The sequence below is a fragment of the Canis lupus genome, chromosome 10, assembly GCF_011100685.1.
Source record: "Canis lupus familiaris isolate Mischka breed German Shepherd chromosome 10, alternate assembly UU_Cfam_GSD_1.0, whole genome shotgun sequence".
In the NCBI taxonomy this organism is placed as follows: Eukaryota; Metazoa; Chordata; class Mammalia; order Carnivora; family Canidae; genus Canis; species Canis lupus.
The window spans coordinates 53,603,455-53,630,511 of NC_049231.1; the positions used below are offsets into that span (position 1 = coordinate 53,603,455).

Sequence of the window (27,057 nt, forward strand, 5' to 3'; positions counted from 1 at the left end):
GAGAATGCTTCCACTTTACTGTGCCCTCTCTGCTCAGACATCAGAGATACTGTAAATAATTTTGAACTTGACTTTAAGAAATATTCTGACAATTAAAATATGTCCAGAAAAGGAGGAGGGGATGGCCATGAAGAACATGGGAAGGATTTAAACACTGTGAAGAATGGTCTTAGAAACTGAAGTTACAAAATTTGGAAAAAAAAATTAGGGCCTGGGTATGAGAGTGGGGAATGTAGTTATAGAAACTATTTTTTTTTAATGTGCATGAGGAATTAGACAGACTGTTTAACTCCAGATAATTTGAAAACACAGAGAGCACACCACACTGGAGAAACTCAATAAATATCTTAGTTAGCAAAAATAACAACATGCAGATGGCTAACTGGTGATAGTTTCAGTAGGCATACTTTGATTTGGATGAAAATCTCTTTTAATAATTAAAACTCTCCTTAAAAAGACTATTACAAGTATACCCTCCTTCTGGACATGGAAACACAGTTTGGATCATCACCCTCCCAGAACCAGCAGAAGAGTTTGTTGAGTAGGCATTTGGACTAGAGTACTTCCCAAGTTGTAGTCATATTTATGATTCTATTATTTATTAAGTCCTTTTCCATGCTAAAGCAATTACACATACACCCTACTTTTCGAAAGTTCACACTACACCACTTGACTTTTATGGGAGATCTACATTAGTACCTATTTATGCTAGGCAAAAGAAATCCACAGGATTTTTGCTTTTGCAAAAAAAGCTGCAAAGTGAAAATAGCTTTCCGCATTTGTTTTGCAGTGAGCCACTCTAGAGGCAGTATGCACCAGGAACAGCAAAACTCAGCATCTCAACATCAAGCAGCTGTACCTCTGAACCTTATCTGTGAGCATCTGTGCTTTATCTGTGTGCATTCATTAGCAAGACATGTCCTAAGGTCTCAGAAAAGCCTACAAGAGGTTATTTTTTTTAAGTGAGGGAAATATGTTTAAAAATTCCATGTAAATCAATGGTGATTGCCTCATCATTTTGTGTAATTTAAGCTTATGAAAGCTTTTTTAGGAATGCTCTATTTTCAGAAAGCGGGGGAAACCTGTACTGAGATTCTCTGATTTTAGTGAATTTCATAATTATCTTGGCTTAAGACCTATTACCATATGCTTTCTGAATCCTAGTAAATTTCATTAACTCAAATGTTATCTCTGGGTCCAAGGTGTAACAGACCCACTAAATCACATAGATAAGTACTCCCTCCCAAATCTAGCTTTATATACTCTCATATATTATCACTCTCCCATAACTTTTATATAATTTCTAACTCTCCAAAACACACCAAGGAAGGGAATTCCAGGACAGAAGAGAATTGTGGGTATTTTTTTTCACTGTATATTGTCTTTTAACAAAGAAAATCAATTAAGCAAAACAAGTCAAAAGCAAGCTGCAGTTTTTCTTAACTGAGCCATGGAGAACAAAAAGCTTACTTGATTTAGGGTAAAACTGTATTTAAACCCATTTAAATAGAATCTTTATATCCTAATAAAGGAAATTTTAAAAAATCTTGCCTTTGTTTTTAGAAGCAAAAAATATGGCAAGTATTTCTTGCTCAGCATTCTTAGGCTCAATTCAAGTATATATATTTACATTAGCGGTAACACAAGTCATTATAAAATAAAATGGAGGGGCTGTATCATACACACAATATAAAAATCCAATTTCTTCTACTCCAACTTTCTTTTTCTACATCTGTGACTCAATGAAACTTTAAAATATGTATACAAAAGATAAATGCTTTTGACCTTTAAAAAAAACCCTTTCCTCCATATATTTTATGGTTTTAAAAGTTACCTTTTTTTCCTTGAAAATGACTTAATTTTATTTTTTATCATCTATCTGAAAGAACACTTAACATTCTACCACACTTCCTACAATTGAGCATTCACTATGCTCTGGAAATATATACTTTAGTGATAATCATACATGAAATCCTCAAACAGAGGTGGATTTTATTATTCTCATTTTACTGATGAGGAAAATGAGTTTCAGAATGGTCAAATAACTTTCCCAAAGCCACACGGCTAATATATAATAAGTCTAGGATCTCAATGCAGATATACTCAACTCCAATCCCTATAATCTTTGACTATTCATTTTGCATCAAGCTTTACTGAGTATCTGTCACCTACCAAGCCCTGTCCTCCATGCAAAACTGAAAATAGCAAAACCACTGCCTTCAGTGATCTCATATTCTAATAGCGATGGCTATTCATCAATGAATGAAATTCAGCAAGATAATTTTATAATAAAGGTAAACATTAAGTGTAACAATGGTTCTACAGACAGAATAATCCACTTATGCCTGTTTCACGATAAAAGGTAAATACTAGGTATAACAATTGTCCTTAAGAAGAGAATAATACATTTTGCCTAACAATCAGTACATATAATGATTAAATGTTTCCTACTAATGTAGCTAGTTCTTGGCCAAAAAACAATTAAGGTTCTTTCCTTGAGGGGATGCTGCTTCCTCTTTGACTCTAATAATCAATCATGCCAATGTGCTTATATTTCACTAAGGGTCGCTTAAGAGATGGGCAATCTCATCTGATGTTTCACACACCAACAAATATCTGTCTAGTTGTCCGGTGTCCCATTTCAGCAGATCTCTTGTTAAGAACAGATACGTTAATTAAAATTATATTGTACTTTCAAACACTACTTGTTAGTGAATGAATGAGTAACAGGATAGAGCTACGAGAGATTTATCTTTGGCAAGGGGTTATGGACTATTTTCACATGAAATATGTAACCATTTATTTAAAGAGCTTTCTAGTTTCTTAAGTTGCCCTAACCATTACTCTTCCACATTTTTGCTTCCTGGGGAAATAATGCTATATTGTCACTGCAGCCACATGATGAACTCCCCCTGCGAACCCCCACCCCAACCCCGACCTTCTCACCTTCAGCATTCCTCTTCCTTTTTACTTCTACTTCCATTTTTTTAATCACTTCCTTTTGTAGACTTTTAAAATCTAATAATATATCTCCATGTAAGTCTCATGCCTGTATCATTCATTTCTAAAATGTCTCTTTAGGGGGATCCCTGGGAGGCTCAGCCGTTTAGCACCTGCCTTCAGCCCAGGCATGATCTTGGAGTCCCAGGATCAAGTCCCGTATCAGGTTCCCTGCATGGAGCCTGCTTCTCTCTCTGCCTGTGTCTCTGCCTCTCTCTCTCAATGTGTCTCTCATGAATAAATAAATAAAATCTTAAAAAAAAAATGTGTCATTAGAGCATTATCTCTTTTTTTAATAGACTCTAAGGACCAAATTTCCACCCCCTAAAGCTTGACCTTTGTAAAACTGGCATATTCTTATTTTATTTAATGCCTCTTTCAACATAATCTCCAGTTTCAAAAAAGTATCATAATCAACTTTTTCATTGTATAGAGAAACATATGTGTCATATTTCTTAGGTGAGCTCACCATTTGCTGTTTGGTGTTCCCTTTGTCTGGATCACTTTATCATGGCCTATTAAGGACAATGATCCTAGAATATATTACAAGTTATACATGGTTGGGCATCATGTAAAAAGTTTAAATGTTGCCACATATCCAATTTGATTTTTTAAGAAACTATCTGAACTCTAAACTCTACACAATGAAAATTTTAATGACCTTTCACATAGGGTTTGAAAGAGCCTAGTGACATATTTACTAGTCTGAATACCTAACTCAAAAACCGTCTCTTATTTCCCCATCTTTTCCTAATGGACCAACTTCTCTTATATATATACATATATGAAAATTCTCTCAATGCAGAAGCACTATGGATTTAATTAAAAACTGTACATGTCCCTTGCAAGAAGAAATAAATGACCTTCATCATCATGAAGTACAAATTTCAACTCTTAAGAGACCAAAAGCCAATTACTGAGTCAGTAACACTTCACAAAATGGCTGTACTTCAGCAGCTTCTCGGGGAGTTGAGAGGACTTTTCAAAGTATAGGATTCTAATCCATCCTAGGCCTACTGAATACAACCATCTGTCAATTTCCTTTAAAATCAATGTTTTTAAAATGTGCCCTGGGTGTTTGGTGGGTGGGAGAGGGAAGGCAGCCAACTTGAGACAGAACAAAGTTAATGAGGCCAAAGTTTGTAGTGGTTTTTGATAAATTGTCCTAAGAAGGAGGTAAGTTACTTGATGAGCCTTGCTTAAATAACAGTCATCCCTTTTATCAGATGTTGATTTATTTTTTTTAATTTTTAGAGAGAGAGATCAGGGGAGGTGGAGAGGGAGAGGGAGGGGAGAGAGAGAGAGAGAGAGAAAAAAAACTTAAGCAGACTACACATCCAGTGCAGACTGGACGTGGGGCTTGATCTCACGAACCTGGGATCATGATCTGAACTGAAATCAAGAGTTGGACACTTAACCAACTGAGCCACCCAGGTGCCCTCAGAACACTTTTTTTTAAAATTAGGGAATGACGTATTTGAAGACATCTAAGAAAAAAGCAAGAGTGACTTAACCCTGGTCACGACTTCACTATTTATAAACAATGAGGGGGCAAATCCCAAACCAAATTGTCCTCACAGCCATGAGTCCAAATTCTGGCTTTCTTTTGGACCAACCAGCTCATTTCTCTTTCCATCACAATGAATGACTCCTAATTTAGTCTTCTTAGTCTTAGTCTTCTTACAAAGAATACCACTGGTCACAGGAAATACAAGACTGGTCAGTGAAAATCCAATGGCTCTGCTAGGGAAGGAATTCAAAATGTATGCCCTGCTATCAGTCAGATACTGCATTCTTTTATCTTAAAAAATCTAAAAGACAGTCATAACAGGCCATCACATATCTTTTAGGTCAGCATAGCACCAAAAATAACTGTTCCCAAAGTTTAACAGAAGATTTCTGGCATATTTTGCCACTAGCTATCTGCAACTATTCTATGGTTAGCTTGTGAATGAGGATTTCCCTGTGAACTGAAATCATGATTGACCAATTTAGGGATTTCCATCCCTCTGGCAGTACTTTAGCTCAATCTAAATTTGATTGTTTCCTTGAATGGAGTAATTTAATTTTCTTCAAATGTCTACTGACTTTATAATGCCAAACCTAGAAAATGAAATGGAGAACTGGGTCAGTTGACCAGGTAATCCAGGCCAAAAAATAAAATATTGCTTAGAAACTTCATATAACACATGAGTTGTTTTAATTTCCTGAACTATCATTTGTCTGAGTAGTCAGATTTTCTGCTCTATATCTGTACTATGTAATAAAAAAAATATTTAAGGTGAAAGAAAACACTATTCTCAATTCACAACTCAGCATCCCTGTAAATTTACTGTGAAATAAATTATTTACTTCACATTAAGTGAAAGTAAATACTAATAATTACTGGAGATTACCTCAGACTCATGTGGTCATAGGCACACAGCAACTGACAGACAAACAAGCCAAGCAGAAAGGGGGAAATGGCACTTAGTAAAACACATATTTGGTATAAGTAGATGTAATTTGAATGTATAAAGACACGTCTTGAAAAATGGTAGCTATTATCACCATGCTTATTTTCTTAATGTGAAAGACTTTGAATGCATCCATTCTAAAAAGGTATGGCTTTATACCATATATTAGAGTTCCACATAAAGAAGAATCTCATTGGTGCTTTTAGTAATATATGACTGAAACTGAATGAAACCATTCTCTCTCGCTCTCTCTCTCTCTCTCACCAAAAACAGAATCAAAGGGCACTAATTTTAAGAGAACTATAATCTTAGGCTCTGCAGTTTTGTTGTGGCTTTTTAATTTGGCCATTTCCAACTATTGTAGTTCTTCAGTGAAAGTTCCATAGCTTAGGACAGCTGGCTGTAGACCTGGACTACCTGATAAATCATCTACTTGAACATATGATAATTTAACCCTAGGCTGGGGAAAAGTCAAAGGCCCGTAGGGTATATATAGCTATTTGAGGACCTGAGAAGAATGAATATATTTCTTTTAATGTTAGAAGTACAAGTTAAGCTACACAAACATGAAGTACAGTGGATCTACGCCATTCTTTGGAACTTTCCATCTCACAATATGCCAAAAAGCACATCCTGACAGTCACAATGAATAATGCCATTTAGAAGCCAAACATGAAAGAGTTTCTTCCTGTTACCTGTGTACACACAAAAATGTACAAAGATGAATCCCTGTCCCTTCCTTAAAGAAACATTAGGACTGGTTGTTAGAGGAATTTGAAAGGAAAAGCTGACCATCCGTAGTTGTTGGGGTGGTTTTCAAATCCTTTCCGAATTCTTTGAGATCACCTAAATTGGACAGGAAACAAGGAAATCAAAAGGGTCAAGCTGAGTCCACACTCCCAGTTCAAGGAGAAAAAAGAAAAATCTGTTTTTACTGATCTAGTTTGTCCTTCATGGGAAGATTTACCTCAAAGCAAAGAGGAAAAAGAAATGTTAAAATTAGTCTATTATAAGAAAGAAAAAATAATATTTGTAGTAGAATGTAAAAGGAAATTTTACAAACTTGTTTAGCCAATCACTTCAGTCATTAAAACAAGGATTATTGGGTACCTACTTGTGACAGTCACTGTACTAGGGGCCCTTGAGATACATCAAGGCAGGACAGGAATCTCTGCCCTCTTATTTCTGGAGGGAGAAAAACAATAAACCGTGAACAAAACAAGTGAAAAACATTAAAATATGTTAGAAGATAATAATCATTGTGGAAAAGAAACTAGGTTGGGGTGTGATAGTTCAGGATAAGGGCAAATTGTAGTATTGAATAGGATAATCAGAGTAAGTCTCTTGAAAAAGTGCAATTTGAACAAAATCCAGAAGGATGTGAAGGTGCTACCCAATTATTTAAGTACTTTAAGGTAATTTTTTGGTATTTTCTACCAAAGATACTATGTAGGAAGAGTTCCTAATTAGATTTTCTTTGAAAATTTGGTCTTTAGTTGACTAAGTGGTTTCCTATAAGCTCAACTCATATATCACTCTATGGAGTTGTTACTGAGGCAAAACATTAATTCACAAAAAAGTTTTCTCTGGATGGTACTTCCAGTGCTTGAGAAAATATTTACCTCCCTGCTTCCTTCAGCCAGCAAATTGGCATCTAAAAAGCAGCACTTTGCCATGGAACTCCTAGGTTTGTTCAAAGGTGAGGCAAGTCCATTTCAACTTCTCATTGTATGAAAGAAAAAGGTGAAAGTTTAAAGAGTTACAGAAATATCTAAATAGTTTTGATTAAGTAGAATCAACCTTGACATGTACCAATATTATTCACAGGATGGGCCATCAGGTCAATGAGGTTCAATTAGTTATAACTTAAAACAATCACAGAATCATAAATTATAGGTACTTATAAGATGGACAGAAGATATTAAGAAATTAATACTGTTTTAAACCTTTGGCAGATTACAGATCATTACTTTTGAAATTCATTTAATCTAAATGTACAGAGTACTTCTTTTATTTTACTGCCACCATCAATAATAACTATCTTCTAAGTACTTATAGTTCCATTTGTAAAATGTAACATATCCTTGAGAGCAGAGTATTTTATTAGCCTGCATTACAGATCATAACACTGATATATGTAAGGCTACATTACTTGTCCAGGGATAAATATAGGATCTGAACCCAGGTCTCATGACTTCCTGGACTCCTGCCCATCTCACAATACTACCTCTTGTTATGAAATTAAATTTCACACCACTATAAAAGGAAACCTTGAAATGAGAATCAATAGCATCCTATAAAATACTCTGATTGGTTTCCTTCACATTACCTCTAAATTTATTTTGTAAGAATAAGAATATGATACTTTGTTTCATGATTATCAGTGTGTAAGGAGAGGAAAATCTTTAATGTCTCCTTAAGGTAAGTTCTTTCCTATATCAGTTATTTTAGCTCAAAGTCTCCACAATGTTTTGTCTATCATAATAAGTGATATATCATGCCCTATAATTAAAAGAGTATCATTTTTTAGATGATCTGTAATGTTCTTCATTGTTCCAAAATTCTATGATTCTTTTTTTTTAAAGATTTTATTTTTGGGGGGGGGGGGCTTAATGGCACAGTCAGTTGAGGATCCAAATCTTGGTTTTGGTTCAGGTTGTGATCTTAGGGTCATGAGATCGAGAACCCTATTAAGTCTTCTTAAGATTCTCTCTCCTTCCACCCCTCTCCCACTAAAATAAGTAAATAAATCTTTTAAAAAATATATTTTTAAGTAATCTCCACATCTAATGTGGGGATCAAACTCACAACCCCGAGATTGAGTCAGACACCTCATTTACTGAGTCAGTCAAGTGCCCCCAAAATACCCAGATTCTTTTAGTATATGAGCTAAGCACTCTAGAAAATTACAATTTTCTTTAAAATCATGATCAACACAATTTTAAAAATATTCCCTTTTACCAGCCTGTGTTGATGTTGGTTTTTAAACAAAAGCTAGATTAATAAAATTACATTTTAAAATGGACAGATAAAATCATTATTTTGGAGAAGGAATCATCCTTTTATTTTTATTTTTTTTACTTATTTCTTTAATTTAGTAGGCTCCATGCTCAGTATGGGACTAACAACTCCAAGATCAAGAGTCAGATGTTCTACCAACTGAACCAGCCAGGCACCCCAGAAATCATTCTTTTAAAGTGTAGTATGCCATAATTTAATTTTTTTTTTGCTATTTTTGATCTATTCCAGTAAAGCACCTAAATTTATATTTACACTACCTCATTCTTTAAAATATTAGACTATGGAGAGTCGTTTCTGTGTTCTTCTCCAAGGATAAATTAATCTAATAAAGTCTAAATAAAATCCTTGTTTAGTTTATTAGTTATTCAATTTCACCACTGTTTATAAATGTATGAAGATGTGATTATCTCATCCCAGAGCTAAGAATGCAGAGATTTGGAGGATCTGGGACTTTTATTAGTAATAACTATAACGACAAAACTGACTGAATTCCAGCAAGAGATAACACATAAATATTTACTTTTCAAGCATTTTTTCTTGATTATATCCAGAAGAGATAGACATACAGTCTAAAGAAAAACTAAAAAGTTCCAAATTCTAAATAGTCACATAAACTTCTATGTCATATTGATGAAGATATTTATAAGGATGATGAAGATATTTAATGTCTGATTTTATAAAGTGAAATTCTAGTCTTTCCATGTTCTGTAACTGTAAATGAGGAGCAGCACCTCCTGATACTGCAACAGTAAAAGTAATAACAGATAATTCAAAATAAATTATCGCTTAGTTTGCCTATGCACCAAATGTAGGCATTTCAATACAGTAAAATTCTGTCAACATTCACAAATGTTTCTCAATGATGAAGAATATTTAATATTATAAAGATAAATGGGGAAATATGATTTAAGAAGCCATATGGAAGAAAAGAAATATATTTTTATTTTTTTTTTATTTTTTTTTATTTTTTTTAAATTTTTATTTGTTTATGAAAGTCACAGAGAGAGAGAGAGAGGCAGAGACACAGGTAGAGGGAGAAGCAGGCTCCATGCACCGGGAACCCGACGTGGGATTTGATCCCGGGTCTCCAGGACCGCGCCCTGGGCCAAAGGCAGGCGCCAAACCGCTGCGCCACCCAGGGATCCCAAGAAATATATTTTTAAAATCAAATTAGATCCACATAAAAAAAACACAGTAAAATTTTTAAAAAATTTAAAAGTTATAAAACAAATATGCATCATGATGTTGGTGATCTGAAGTTGGGTACTTCATACACAAAAGGAAACTATATAAAAAATACTAAATGTTTTTTCCTTCCCCTAAATATGAACAACATCAAATCAATTTTAAGAGTAAATATAATAAAATTTTAAGAGTTATGGTGTGACATTACAGATAAAATTTTAAAACATGTAATCTTTGACATGGCTAATTGTAGTGGAATCAATTATATCTAGTTATTGATACCATTAGTTTTTAAAAACCTTTTTTATATAATTTACTCTATTTTAAGATCTTCATTTTCACCAGTAAAATAAAGTTTAGGCCCTTTTACAATAATTTTATGCCTGACAGTTGTATTTGTGATACCTTGGCCTTCTAGAAATACAAGAAACCGGGATAATCAAACGCTTACTCTTTCATTTGAAATGGTAAAGTGGACATTCACTTTGCAAATATACTCTGGAATTTATGAATGCAGGAACAGCAAATATCATATCACAAGATAAGCCTTATAAATACATTTTGGCTTTTTTGGAAGCTTACAATCCAAACCCAGTCTAAATAGGTCTTATGGTACGTTACAGTTGATACAGTGAGATTCAAAACAACAATAATAGCAAAAAACAAACGAAAACCTCATGGAAACCACATAAGATAGCATAGCAAATCTAACTTTCAGGAAAATTTCTGTATTGTATAAACAATGAAAGCTACAAAATAAAAATTGATCATCTGACACTGTGAAAACAAATCATATTAAAATTCTTGAAAACTCTTAAATACAAAGATACATTGACTTCATTTCCTTATAGACTCCTTGTGGTGCATATGCTAAGGTATATCGCAGTGTTATCTTTGGAATGATGCCTTATTAGAAAGACATACTGCAGTTCTAGAAAAGGATATGAATGATAGGGGAAAAAAAGTAAGTTGAGAGACAAGAGACAGAAAGGATTCTATGTGATTTGTTGCTACAATTCTTTTTAGTTATTTTATAAATTTCCTCTTCCTTTTCCACCCTCTACTTTGTCCACTCCAAACTTTCCATGTCTTCTACATTTGCCTCTTTTAATGTGCTCCTCTACCCCCTCCACCTCACATACACGTTCTTAAGTCATGAAAATATTAAGTTGAAGATACAATAAGAAAAATATTCTAGAAATACAATGTTTAAAAAGAAAGACAAACTTCCTGCCCTCATGGGGCTTACATTCTACTAGGAAATGTTAACATTAAATACATAATCACTCATCTAAATATATAATTACATCTAAAATGATTGCTATAAAAGAAAATGCAAGCCTCTAATCAGAGCATGATCATTAATTATTAAAATAATAACTAAAAGTTCCTGAGCTATAAACCAGCCATGGTGGCCGGATTTGCAGCGTAACTTACTTTTTTTTTTTTGGCATTTTCTGATCTAAATGGTCATTCATTTCTCTCAGACAACCATTAGAGTAAAAGATGAGTAAATAAAGTAATTACTGAAATGAAGTGACCAGTTAAAGAATCATGAAAAAAAAAAAAAAAACAATCAACTAATTCAAAGGCAAAACAAGCCAAAATTATAAATAGAATAGAGAATCAAGTTAGCAATGTCAATGGTCCTAATATTACTAATGACAAATTTCAAGCCTAAAAGGGAAAGCAAACACAATTTTCACAAAATCCATTTGGATCCCTCTAGGTACAATTAGCCGAAGCTCGGATGGCTCTGGGTAACGCTTGTCTTCAGCTCTCCCAAAGAAAGCTACAATTCATTGAAACAAAGTTTATTCCTAACTGTATCCAGTTAAAGGTGGCCTATCTTTATTTAGAAAATATGGAAACAAATCCAAATAATTGTAAAGTTTGAAGTAGAATGACCAATTGAAAGTATGACATAAGGTGGCCTATGGGAAGAGAGAGAAAGCTTAACAATGATCCTTAACACACCTCTTTAACATGACTTAGCTGTTCTTGTCATGTACAAATCATAGGGAATTCTGCAGTTTCCAAACCCTGAAAAATTAATTAGGGATTATGAAAGGATCCACATCAACTATGTAAGGATACATCACAAAGTGATACCAGTGCTTACCTCTAGGGGGAAGACTAAGGAGGTTGAAGAAGGCTAACAGGAGTAATGTTCTCTTTAAATGATTTACTTTTTTTTTTTTTTTTTTTTTTTAAGGAATGGCATTCATCTATCTCTGGACATTTAAAAATTTAGAAAATATTTAAAAATCCATATAGAAAAAATCAAAATGATGATAATAATGTTCTTGAATCCAATTTTGTCTCTGGACTCAAAAAAAAAATGACATTAATGCATAGATATTCATTCCAGAGTCCCCAAATTCACTACCGCTAATGAGAGCAGCAATGTCAAGAAAAATGCTCCGGGATTATACTGTGATGGAAAGATTTTGAAGCATTAATTTACAATGCAAATCAATTATTTCAGACTGGACAGGTTTAACACCTATTTCATACACAACTAGGATTTAACTTGATATTAAAAGCTACAATGAAAGTTTCTAGGTATTTCTTTATTCCTTTGACGTGTGGCACAGGACAAGGAGAGCTACCTAAGGGAGGCCCTCATTCATGTTATTTTTATCTTCTCTGAATGCAAATCACATTTTTTTTTACCATTTCCACAACACTTCTATTCTGTCATTTATACATTTGTCCACATGTTTTCATTTTCCTACTATACTGAAACTCTCTGAATGTGGGTGCCATGTCAGTCAAGATTGTGTTTTTACTCTAGAATGCAGATTTATTGAATTGATTAACAATTAAAGAAGACTTACAAATCATATTTCTCATTTCTATACATCTAATTTGCAAAACAGTCAAATCTATCTTAAAATCTTCTTTCCCCATTTAACAACAAAAAACATCCTGGTCCCATTAACAGAGGAAAAATGTAAAGGAAAAACCAAATTCCTGTGCTCTGTAGTTTTGTGCTGACTGAGGAATAAAACTCAATGAAAAGTAGTGAATTAAAATATGTCTGACACACACGCCAACAGAAAGCATTTAAGACTCACATAATAAAACTGAATGAAGTTAAGTGACACTTAACATTAATTACATCAAAACAAATATCAGCTGAGTATAAACATGAATTATTCTGTATGTAGAGTTAAATGGTTATAGAATTAGAACATTATTTTTGAGTTACTTTTTATGACATAATGTATATGTGTTTGTATATTTAGAATGTTTGTGTATATACATGCATTCAAACATATACAAACACATATGCATATATATCTCTCAGCCAGTAAAGTAAAATATACACACAGTTCCCTCTACAACATCCTGAGTCATCTAAAAAGAAACATGGTGGGAAATGCCCACTAAGAAAGGGAAGTAGATGGGAATTTGACCTAAGAATTTAGAAAGCATCCCAAATAGTACATGAAATCTCTAAAACAATAAGTACTGTCATTTGTATAGTTGCTAGAAGGCTTAAAATAAGACGAAATTATATTATTGTAAATGGTTGACCAAAACACACTGCAGTAGCATATGTTCTCTTTTATTGGCTCAAAATACCCAAGCAACATTTGTTTCTAAAGCTCCATTTTACACATTTAAAACCGATATATTTCTTACTTATTGCCTGGCTCATGTTCAGGTGCTTTTTCAAGCAGAAAAGTTTCCCTGCTAGATGACACAAAGGTAAAGGTGAAGATCTGTGAGCTTTTGTCCCAATTCAGATTAAGATTCAGAGCGCAAGAAAATTCAGAGAATTTAAGGATAAGAAACATTCCTGCATTTAAAATAAAAACAAAACCCACAAAACAAACAAACAAAACAAAAACAAAAAAACCAAGAGACCAAGGACACATTCAGAAATACATAGTTAAAAATGGTTAACTTAAAGGCTGTGATACATATTTACCACAGCTACATATTATCTACTTCTTGTTAATGAAAACACTAAACACAATGTGGATGGTTCTAAATGGCAAATTAAGCATGCTTTTAAATCTGGCATCAATGCTGTCAAGAAGTACACATGCCTGACTTACCAAGTGATGCAGAAATATATACCTGGTTGATAATGTTCTTAAAACAAAGTTAATATGTGAAAAATAAAGAACAGGCTTGTCTTGTTTCTTTATTTCTTTCACGGTACTGCCTTTTCAAATTATTGTGGAATTAATATGTATATATGACACCTAGCAGGCAACGAGGTAATGAGCACACTGCAGTACTGTTTAGATGCTGCACATGTTTAGACTTACATCCCAATGCAAAATGGCTGGGGCAGGTGTGCTCCTGAGTTAAATGTTTGAGGATGATATATTTATGGTGACTACACTCATCATTAAATGATACTGCAAAAAGTGATACTGAAACCTGTAGCTAATTTCTAAATATACTAATTTTATAAGCAGCAAACATGAGAAAAATCACTCTAAAGAGCAAGGAAAAAAACAGTGAAACATTTTGATGGATTTTTCTTACCTTAAATTAATATTCATTAACACTCATACCTACCTCTCAGTGCCCATTACTAATGTGAAAAGTTCTAAATACATTTTTATAAGTTATACACACTGTAATTCATACAGATGATAATAAAAAGAAATAAAATAATGTAATACCTTTACTTTTACCTATGGATTTGATGAAATGGTTCCATGAAGAAAGAGTTTCCATACAAAGAGAATAAAAAGAGAAACAACAATAAGAATTATGAATATATGTAAATGCACTACTGTTTGAAAATTAAACAAGACAAGAAAGTATAAATAAAGACTTGAAAACACGTGGAGATAAAATCGGCACACGTTGAGAAATCTGTCTTTTTTTTTTAAAGGCAACATGCAAAAAAATTGAAACGCCCATGCTCACTTTAAAAGATTACACAAAAAAGAAGATACACAATGACTATGCTATAGGTAGGAAAATTATTGATTCTGTGAAACACTATACTCAGCATTCTAGAAGCCAGAAGCCAAAGATGTCTGCATGTTCCCAAACTGCCATGCATGGGTGAAAAATGGACTCTTTTTGGCACAGTCAGTTCAACTGAATATCAGATATTAACTTCTGATGGTTCTCAGGTTTTCTTTATTATAGCTACCCTTAACTGCATATGCTTAGAAATGTATAGAAACTTTCAATCACAAAATCTTATGTCTGATCTATTTGCAGATATTATAGTGCAAAGAATGAAGGAAAATAAAAGTCAACGGAGCAAACCAAAATCAAACCAACACACACAGGGGCGAAAAACATGTAAAGATGTGAACAAAAGTTATGTATTTAATTTGCAGCCAGATAATTTGCAAGCATTTGCCCATCCTTTGCAGTGATGGTTTCAAGCAGCTACAGAACAAGAAAACACTGAAAGCAGAGTGGAAAAGGAACAGAGCCCATACCTTGGTCGCCCATCATCAGGTGCGCCAGACCTTGAAGGAAAACAAGAGCACAGTCAGCAATAAACAAGGGAGCATGGGAAGGCAGGGTGGTCACGGTGACAAAAATGTCCAGTGACAGACGTCTTGTTTCCTATGAGACATGTCTGTATCACAGAGGCAAATCAAAAAGCCTTCTTTCAACCCCTGGTTGGAATGCTTGGGGGCAAAGAGTTATAGTACTACAATTTAAACACTGGCATATGCTGCCCTGTGTGTTTCTTCAATGTACCAGTTGGAACAATCAACAGCATAAAATTGTGACTTAAAATCCAACCAATCCCTTAAATATTGCATCTGCCCTTTGTGCCCTTTGATGAGACTATTTTGAACACTGCCACCACAGGGCTTCTTATTCTTTGGTGATGAAATTAGATTTTTAAAAACCCAAAGGAATATCTGAAACATGGGCTGGGTCTGATCTTTTTCCCCTCGTCAAAAAAATGAGAAGTTTTATAATTAACTTAAAAAAATCCTTAGTCACACTGAAATGATAATGCAGAAATGTCTCCTTGTCTGACACATGTAGCAATTGACTAAGCTTGTTCAAATACAAAAAAAAAAAAAAAAAAAAAAAAAAAAAGCTATTAAACATGCAGCTGTAAAGTTGGAATTTACTATAGAATACTGTTTTTAGGAAACAATGGATCAGCTTTAAATAGGCTCAAGTAATTTTCCATGGAGAACAAAATTACTTAGTCTTTTACTTAAACATTGCCTAAACACTGAACTAGGAGTTGTTGTGAATATATATATACATTTAATAATGTTTTATGTTTTTATATGAATCATACTTTCATCAAGGACGTTTTCTAAAATGACGCTGAATTCCCTTTATTTAAATTGCTTGTTATCTGCTACTTGACAAATGACTTCAGTTTGAAGATTACCTTTTCTAAAGAATACCACTAAGGTTCTTTTCAAAAACTCTCTCACAATCCAAGAAGATACTTTTTACTGAGAGGCATTAATTCCTAGTTCTTTATTCTGTATTCAGAAACAAAGCTACTCCTTGATCCATGTCTATTTCAAGAATATGGGAAAATGTTAGAACAATATAGTAACACAGCAATTCAACAGAATTTATATTTCTAGTGTTATTTAAAATATATTTGAGACTTTATTGAGCTACATGATATCAATACTAAAACTAATCTGCATTATTTCCTTAAAATTTCCGGAGTATTTAAACATCCCTGTGGGGCAGATACAATTACAGATCAACATATAATCAAAATATGAGGACTACTGATCCTAGAGGTTTAATGTTTCTGTAATATAGCTTCCTTTTATATTTTCAAAGTGATTTTAACAAAAAAAATCACACAAGCAGATTAAAAAGTTTATGATCTGTTGGTGATTCTGTGTGTATTTTCTCATTTAATTCCACTTTTAAAACTACTAAATATATTTCCTAAAAACAGTTTATAATTTTTTGTAGACTAAATCAGGAAATGATCTCTGTATAAGATCTAACTTTCAGAAAATATATAAAACACTTGTAATGATGGTGTCGAATACCACCTCAGTAAGGATGGAAGTTAATAAATCTCAAAAGAATTCACATTCCTCATGCTAGAATTTCCTACCACTAAGGGAGCTCCACTATATTGCCAAAGTCAAGTTATAAATAGGAATGGTACAATTATGATTGGATAAACTTTATTACAGTAGTTTATGGGTCTTTATTCTAAAAATCTTGTCAAAAATTTTCATGAGATGCATATGTGAGGAAAGGAGCATTCAGGCTTATTAGGCTGATTTTAAAGCCCCTGGAATGCAAGTGGATTTAAAGAGAAAGAACAAAAACATGGAACATTTTACAGAATGGTTGAGGAAATGCAAAAGAAGTTGAGAAGATACTTATTAAAAAAAATTCAGTCTCAAATAACATGCATAATATAACTGATACTGATTTTGAAAGATGTCAGATCCTTGGGGTAATATCACCTTTACTAAGTGCATTTTCACATGCTATTAAAATTATAGTATAGAAAAACAGAAGCCATATCCAAAGCCAACACTTGAAAAAATAGTCATTGATGATTACTTTTGAGATCTTAAACTATTTTACTTAAATAATGGAATAGAAATGTTCAGGAGCTAAGCAATTTTATTATCCATGAAATCATCACAAATAAATGCTGAAGCCTGCTACTGACGAACTTTGTATTACCATGAATTGTACTTTGAGACATCAAATCTTAGTAACTTTCATAGCTATCTGTAACCTTAGATGGGAAGTCTTTTTCTAAGACATCTGTCATTCTGTAGAAATGTTCATTATTTTTACAGAATGGCTCTATTTCACAATATTGCAGCAAAATAAAATACGTTAAACACTTCTGAAATATAGACATTAGAAAAACAATTATGCAAGAATTATTAATGCTGTGATTATATGCATTGATAGAATATCAACTTCCCTCTCACAGTTCTTTGGTCTATCTAGTTGTTTTTGCATTTTTATCCTTTAGAGATTTGTTTGGCAGCAAACTGACTTATACATTTAAGTTCTTTAAAGATAAGAATATCGAAATATGCTTTAGTTTGTTGGATTCTATAGGAAAAATGTGTAACTTCCTCAAAGTTCCTTGATAGAGATAATTTTGGAAAAACTTTAATAAATATAGTTTTATTTAACAGACATAGAAAATCACAAATATACTTACCAGTAATCATGTTGGAGTGCTGTATACTTTCATTTCCAATGGCCAGTGGCTTATATTTTAATCTAAATTTGTGCCTCTTACTTATAGTCAATGCTTTATTCTGTGTTCTTTACATAAGTGAAATCATTTTAAATTAAACCAATGAGTTTGAGGTGATGTAATGCTAAACATTTCCAAAAGAAAATAAATCACTCTGACCAAGAAAAAAAAAATGGAGAAAAGATCATGCACTGAGTTCTGAAACTGCAAAGAAATACTTTCTCATCTAAAATAAAAGAAGCAGGATTGTATCATGTTTTCCATACAGAACACTGCATCAAACATTCTAGGGTTTATATGGGATGCTGGAATTCATCAAGAGTTGGAGTTAAAGCTGAAGGAGTTTCAGATAGAGGCTGACGGGGTTGAGAGTGCATGTTCTATATGAAAAGTGATGCACAATCCAGAAATCAACAAATGCTCAGAAGTTCAACTTACCGTCTAAATTCGAGATGTACTCTATTAATACTAAGAACTAAAAAGCAAATGAGAGTTGGAAAATAAAGTAGAAAGCACCCACCTTCCACATTGTTGTCTTCTGAAAGCACATGACAAGGAGGGAGAGAAAAGGAAAAACATTCATTAAGCAGCATGCAGACTGGACCTTTGCCTTTGCATGTCTTCCTCATGCAAGGCACCAAACACATCATGCAAGTGCTCCATCGCTACCGTTCAAAGGGGGAAACAAAATCATGGGAAGCAGGTTCCCTCCTATTGGCAGCATTTAAAGAATGTGAGACAAATTTTTGGTAATACTGCCATGTCCTGAGCAAGGAAATTTAAAAAGCCTTTCCTGTCCTGTGTAAAATAAACATTATTCTTACATGTTACTGGCATGGTTTTTCTAGGCAATTATCTTTAAAATCTTATTTTTCTATTTATTTACAATTCCAAAAAGTTATTGCCTCAACTCTGATTTGGAGTTGGATAAAATAATGTCCATTGCCAACAGCCATGAAATTTCACTTAAAGATATTCCACTTCTACAAAATATCTAATTCCATTTACCATCATGGCCTTTAAGTATTTCTAATACTTCAATATTTTCCTTAAATACAATGATAATCTATGTAACTAAAATTTATAATATACTTTATTTATAGTGTTCATATTTCACTGCAAATAATGGTAGTTTATCACAATTTGTTAAAAGGCTGACTTTTAAAATGGTTAACTAGAAAAAGTAATTATTGCAAGAAAAGTCCATTTGGGAGCTGTCCATTAGGCAAAATTTATCATGATTTATTGACTTTGTACTTCTGTTTAGGGTATGAATATGAATATAGTTAATATAATGACAATATTTGGTAAACTTCTCTTTTTGTTTCCATATAACCTATATAATATTTACACATGTTCATATATATACGTGTATTTCCATATGTGTACATATATACGTGTATATACAAACACACATACATAATACAAGCAGATTTTGCATGTATTTCCTACACATAAACAATACAAGTGTATGGGATTTAAATTAGCCTTTGTAACTACTAGACAATTTAAGTACCGTTGATACACAGGGCTTAGCATCCAGGTTAAGACATGGAAGAGAAGCTTTCTTCCAAGACTAGGGCAACATCAAGATTTTGGTATTTATCAAATGTTTTCAATAATAAAATACAGCCATGTTGACATTTCTAGTCTCAGTCTTTTATTTAATCAGCTGTAATTTTAAAAGTGGCTATTTGATCAAAAGTGTTTACGAAGAACAAAAAAACAGCAAGTGTAGGAACTTGGGAGGAAAACAACTTATAAAAGCACCATTTCATAAGGTTCAACAAATAACTCTTTTCAATTGTTAAAGTTATTAACAAATTCAGAATCATTAATTTTGTTTAAAATATAATAGCTGGAAACTGAAATATCAACATAGGCACCTTTACTGATGTGGTCCTAACATATGACCAAAAATAGCTAGTGGATAAATGTGGACAACAGCATCTGTACAAAATACTTGGTTTGCCAGAGTTTATTTTAAAAGAAATAACAAAAAAAAAAAAAAGACGAATACTTGATATGTGATATTCATTTCCTGATTGGTTTGGTTTCTAATCTGCTAAATAAGGAGTTAAGACTGAATTTGCTACTTTTCAGTTGCAACTCTGAGGTGACATGGATACAAATATTAAAAATTTATTTTACTACATTGGAAATTATAAAAAGATAGAAATTATTTTAATGTTTAAGACACATTTTCATTTTATAGATTATTTTCATGTTTAAGAAACACTTTCATTTAATTTTAACCGCCCTTTAAAATTCTAGTCCCCATTTAAAATGCTTGCTTAAAAAAATAAAATTATTTAATATATAAAGTAAAACCACAAAATTATGGGGTTTAGGGGAGAGTCAATTGTCAAAATAGTCTATCATTTACTATGGCTCCAATTAACTTCTGTAAACAAAGACTGGCAAATATGGTGATGAGAAGTAGCAGTCTCAGGAAAATGGTTTTTTGGTAAAGTGCTGCATGAAAATCTAATAGTAAAATAAAAATGAAAAACAAGTAACACCAGCCCGGGCCCAACACCAGTTTCATAAACGAGCTAAGTAAGATAAGGAAAGGAAGTTGTCCTGTAATAAAATCAAGGTCATTGATTCTGATCCCCTGAAAGTGAGTTTTCTTCTTTCACTGTCAACTAAGACACAGGGCCACAGGTGGCGCCATTGATCTTGTCCTGCCATCTGGCATGTTTCTGAGTTTTTATTCATAGAGAGAACCAGCAAACTTAATGGAACCCCTTGTATGCAAATCCTAGTCATGCCCAATGTGTAAACAAATCCTGACTTGACCAAATTCAGGAAAACAGGCTGTCTCAGAAGACTTAGATAAAAAAAAAAGAAAAAAAAAAAATCAAGGACACCTGACTAGCTTAGTAGGTAGAGTATGCAAATTCTTAATCTCAGGCTTGTGAGTTCAAACCCCATGTTTGGGCATGGAACCTACTTAAAAAACAAATTTAAAAATAAAAAAAAAATACTCAAAGTACTAGAATAAAAGGAAGGGTGATATATTAACTCCTATATGTTAAAAAAATGACCATAAAAAGAAGAAAACGGCTTGGAACAGACTTTACTGGCATTCCATATGTTTTTAGACTCAATCATAGAATTAAAAAAAAACAAACAAAGAAACTTCTCTTTAGCTTCTATCATTCTATTCTACCCCTTTGGTATCCATTTGTTTGCTTTAGTTGATTTAAAATCTGGTAAGCTAGGGGCTCCTGGATGGCTCAGTCAGTTAAGTATCTGACTTGATTTTGGTTCAAGTTATGATCTCGGGGTCCTAAGATAAAACCCCATGTCTGTGATTAGCAGGGAGTCTGCTGGAGATTCTCAATCTCTCCCTCTTTCTCTGCCCCTCCCCCAACTTGCTCCCTCACACTTTCTCTCTAAAAAGATAAATAAATAAATTTAAAGATGGTTAACCTAAAAATGATTCCCTATATTATTTCATAATTTGGACATAATAAATGATGGTAGCTCTACCATTTACAGCCATTCTCCAGGTGTTTTTCCTTTTCTCTTTCCTTTCTACTTGATTTTTGAAATAAAAGAATATGATTTTTAAAAGAATAGTTTTCCTCATAACATCAATTTTTGCCTTCCCTTTGTAGATCTTTGGCAATCAAATAGTATTTTGATTTTTAATAGCAACAGAGAGAGAGGCAAAAATCGGCATGCCAGACCGTAAAAAGTAAAGTAGTATTTTTTCTTCAATGTAAGGAAGAAAGCATCTATCCAGCCTTACCTGTGGACACTGTCACCTTAGGAATAAGCTCTTGGTTTGCAGAAAACCTTGGCTTCTTAATTCTGCTGACTAATTCTGCTATGTACATCAAGGGAATCTTAGTAATCAACTTTACTATGATGACCATGCCACCTATAAAGATCACCCTCATTTTTTGTCATTATGAAAATAAGGAATAAAATCACAAAAAAGATACCTTAAATTTTCCTTTCCTTCCAGACAAGACACGTTTCCCTCATGAAAATGAGAATAGGCACCAGTACATCAGTCATGCTATGAATAATTTGTGTGCTGTTGACATGAAGGGAAGCTGCAGACTATTAAAATGTATATTCTTCAATTACTTCAAAAGAACATCTCCACAAAAAAATTTCCTTTGTCCCCTAGCTTTTAAGACTGTAAAGACAGTAAGTTTAATTTATCATGAATGTTCCTTGCACATAATTTTGATTATATACTTTTTTTTTGGGTGGGGGGAGGATGACTAAGGAAACAAATGTGTTTGCTTCAATATAAAGAAAATCAGGAATTTAATCATGACCAGTGGATAAGTTAAAGTTTGATATAAAATATTACAGGTAACTCTTTTTTGTATAATCAATATTTAAGTTTACCACTATGAAAGGCTTCATCTAAATCTATAAGCAAGAGGCAACTTATGTGCTACATTTTACACTCAAAATTGGCTGTAAGTAATCCGTCACTATTTAGCCATTCTTTCTCTCTTCTGGCTTCCTTCCTTCCCTGCTAGTTGCTTCTGACCAGCAGCCTTTATTTTTCTTTGGCTCTCTCTCTCCTTCATCAAAACTGCCTCTACTGCAGGTGACTTTCCAACCAATAAAACTGGTACTGGTCCCGGCCAGCAGAAAGAAGAATACAGAATAAGATTTTATTCTCTTCTTACATATATTGATTGAGCTTGCTAGCTTCTATCCTCTCCTTTCCAGCCCTTCACATTATTTTCAAGACTTTATCCCTCATTTTGGGGATTAAATGCCAGTATAGCAGAATCTGGTTCCCATGGTGGCACCGGATGGAGCTTTGCTTTATTTTATTTTTCCTTTGGTGTTAACAGTGAAAGCCTTTAGAAAACCCCAATCATCTGGGAATGCTTCAAGGACTAGAAAATGGAGGAAAGCACTGAAAAAGTGGATTTGTGCAGCAGTCAGCTGGATGAAGAGAAATGCTGGCCAGAACCAAGAGAAAGTTCAAACGGCAAATGAAGCAAAGAGGTCTATTACGGAAGGTTATAGAAGGAAAGAAACAGCCTGAGCAGGAATGGCTAGTTCCAAAAATGTTTTAACAGGTGCCCTCAGCCACTTGTTTTAAATCTACCTAAATCACACTTCCACCCAGGCTGCTGGAATCCCAGTCTTAGGGCCTGAGGGGAGCCAACTAGAATAGATGATACTTTTTCTCTCTCTCTTCACTGTTCAGGAATAAAAGGAGTATCTCTAAACCAACTTGCAGCAGCAACAACATTCCCGGCATCACCCTCGGAACTATAAAAACATCTTCCCTAGAAACATTATAAGCAATGCCCAAGTATACTTTTGATATAAAACTATGATTCAAATTTATTATGGAATTAATGAGTTATTTAAGTGGTCTGAGAAGTTTAGCATGCCTGAGAATGTTTCTGTTAGAAAATGATATGAGTTTCAACTTATTTATTCAAAGAACTTTTGAAATAGTACTTTGCTGTGTTGCAGACTGCCTTTGTTTCTGCATCATACAGATATCAATTTTGTTATACAAAGTCCATGTAGCATTCAATTCAAAATGCTCCATCTTGTTAACAAGAGAAGGAGGGAGGAAAGGAAGGAAAAAAAGGATGAGAGAGAGGAAGGATAATTATTTGGCAGATTCATTCAATGGATTTGATGAAATTTAATAGCTATTAGTCAACATACTAAAATATATACAGGATGGGTCACACAAACTATATTGAACACAATTTCAACTTCTATTTTCATGAGGGACTATGACATTTTGTTTTGCTTTTATAGCTTCAGTTCTTCCCTACAAATGTTAACTCTGAGTTAACATTACAATATTAATTTCAATAGCTGGACTTAAGAATAAAAATTATATATGAGTGACCATAAAAATTGTGTCAAGAACAGTCTACACTGTGTCTGCTCATGTCACTCATTTTTATTGTTTTATTGCTGACATAGAAACAAACATTTCCTAATATGAAATTGACAGATAAAATTAAGCAGAGTGTTAGCATGTATTTTCCCAACAAAAGTCAATCACTGCTATATAACTTCAAAGAAAGCTGGTGGAGGTAAGGAGTGCTTCCTTTCTAAAAGTCTGAGGTTGTCATAATTTAGAAAGCAGAGCGAGAAAGTTCTTGGATTAGAGCTGAGAGAATAAATTTAAATGCATCCCTATCTAACTACCCAACTTACCACCACTTTTCATGGTTTTATGGATGTGCCAGTACCCAGATATGACTTTTTTTATGAACAAATGAATGGGAGATATCCTCTAGGTGTGTGGCACCAGAAGAGAATATTCCACAAAGTGGCCTAGGTTCACCAACAGTAAGATGGTGAGTAGCGGACTTCTGCTGAAGACTGCCAATGGCCCTTCATTTTAGAGAACTAACGTAGGCTAGATTTACACAACTTTTTCACTAATTATTTTATTGCAGAGTATTTTCAAGTAAACTTCCAAATACATTGGATTTTACTCATCTATACTTAGTTTCTCAGATCAGTCCAAAACAAATCTACTTCACTTATCTGAGAAAAAGCGAACATTTTAAGCATGGGGACATTGCATGAAGATAGGATAAGTCAACTATAATGTAAAAAAAAAAAAAAAAAGAGCTAAATTTAGAGTTTAATAAATTACTTTGTATATACTGAATAGAAAAAGGGTTATATAAAACTGACTTGTCAATTATACATATATTTTTATATTTAAGGAAAATGAAATCTTATTTCAATAATACAAATACTTCATATTGTCTTCAATTCAACAGGACCTTTGCATATGTAACAAATAGTCTAGAAGAAAAAAATGCACTGGATATTAAAAGGACTGATCAGTTCTTTAGGGGCTTTTAGTTTCATTTTCTTCAGTATTTAAAACACTGTACATTAATTATACCTAAATTTTAAAATCACCAAGACATTTACATATTTCATAATTCATGGCTGATCTAATTTTAAAATTTTATAGAAATTACTGAAAATCATTTTAAAGGAAACGGACTGTTTTTGATTTTGCTAGATAAATGAGATAATATGCAAAATTTTCTAGGAGTCTCCTGGGATTGGCTAAAATATTACTATAATGAACAAAATATCTAGTTATCTTTTCAACTATAGCACATTTCAGTAGGAAGATGATTGTTACAAAGAATTCTTCTGCTTCTTCAAAGTCTGAAATCATTTAGTCCAATAGTACCTGAGATTGAAACATATGAAATTGCTGTTTTCAGATCAAAATTGGTCAAACAGCAATAGTTTAATATTGTTAAATCTAATATTTCTAAGTTGATGCTATTCTCTGCCTCCTAAATATAACATGGTGATATCAAGTTAAGCTAAAACACTATTGAATTCCTTAGAATCAATCCATAGAAAGCAGAAGGGAGTGGGAGGTACAGGCTTCCATATATGGAATGTAAAGGTCAGGTGAATGAAAGATACAGCATAGGGAACATAGTCAATGGTATCATAATAGCATTGTATGGTAACAAGGATAATTACCCTCCTGGTGAGGGTGAGCACATCATAACATATAGAGTTGTGGAATTACTATGTTGTACAACTGAAACTAATGTAGCATTGTATATCAATTATACTTCAATCAATAGATCAACAGCAATGACAAAAAAAGGAAGTAGAAAACGAGTGAATGTAATTCTTACAAAATATTTCATACAATGTTATGAAGATCTCAAATATTCAAGAGAAATAAGGAATAATATACTAATACTTTGGTTATCTTATCACTTTAAATGTGCTTGCATAAATATATCTTATATAATCTTTATATTATTGCATCAGTTATTTTGCTTTGGTTGAATGAATTGTCCAAGATACCCAAATAAAAAGTAGAAGAAAAAAAAAAACAGTAGAAGATGCTAAGAGTGGATAGAAAGTATGTTTGAAGGTTCCTTGTCCAAGTTTGTGTGGATTTCAAAAATTGTTTTAAAAAAATGAATATAGGGACTGCCAAGTGGCTCAGGGGTTGAGCGTCTGCCTTCAGCTCAGGGAGTGATCCCGAGATCCAGGACTGAGTCCCACATCGAGCTCCTTGCAGGAGGTCTGCTTCTCCCTCTGCTGTGTCTCTGTCTCTGTCTCTGTCTCTGTCTCTCTCTATCTCATGAATAAATAAAATCTTTAAAAAAATGAATATAAGGATTTTGGGTAATATAAGGTAATGTTGGCATGTCTACTACACTTGTGTTACATTACTGGAACTATTACCAAAATGTATCAATTACTTTTTAAAAAGTAATATAATAAAGAAGTAAGAAGACTGTATTTATGATTTCTTTCACCCTTTTTAAGAAGGCATAAATATTTTATATGAAATATTTCTTTCTTAATTGCATTTATGTAATGATTCTATAAAGTCAAGGAAATGTAATGCTGTTTACTTTCCTTTATTGAAGGAAACAAAAAATGTCCTAGTAATCATGTCTCCCCTGTGCTATTAAAATTATTTCCCAAAGGACAAAGAAACAAAAAAACAAAAATAAACCAAAATAGACAAAAACAAAAACAAACACACACACATACATTTAGAGAATCTTTACTCTACTTTAATAGCAAAAAGCAGACCAGATTAGTAAATGTGTTTACCTTTGGGCATCCTAACCACTAGAAAGAAGAGGAAAAGTATCCATAAATTTTTGCTGTCTTTAAAATTGAAAGGAAAGTGTTCATTTCATTCAGAGCATGCAAAATTTTGCATCCTTTTTTAAAATATATAAAATAAAAAGACACTTTCATTTATTAACAAAAGCAATTATTTTGGAAGGTAATATATGCATTTGACATATAAAGTATATTTGCCCTTTCAATTTAGCTATGAAATGTAAATCTGATAAAATACTACTCTTATTCCTTTTACATATATGTTGTATAGTAAATCTCCTGGAAACTGAGCAGTAAGTCCAAATCTTTTAAAATCTGAATCAACAACAATAAAAAATAAATAAATAAATAAAATTTGAATCAACAGACAAGTAGGAAGAAAAATGAATAGATTGTTCAAACTCCTATTTTCTTTAAAAATAAAATAATTTTATGTTAAAGGCTAAAAAGAAAATCATTTGTTCATAGACACAACCAATTGTATATTTTTGAAGATTTTATATATGTAGCTGTTTGTCTTCATATCTAGTACTTTAGGCCATACGAATGCAAGCCCATGTGCAGAAAACCCATGAGCTTAAACAATCTACCCTTTATCTGCTGATGTATTGATCC

The 27,057-nt window shown here is 33.0% G+C and overlaps 1 protein-coding gene across 1 annotated transcript in view; it reads right to left on the reverse strand.

The window, feature by feature from the left end:
• Positions 1–27,057, reverse strand: part of NRXN1 (neurexin 1) — a 1,110,090-nt gene that overhangs the window by 993,559 nt on the left and 89,474 nt on the right. The window contains 3 exon segments of the mRNA XM_038551252.1: positions 14,312–14,323; positions 15,092–15,121; positions 18,359–18,376. Coding sequence (XP_038407180.1) covers positions 14,312–14,323; positions 15,092–15,121; positions 18,359–18,376 — 60 coding nt within the window.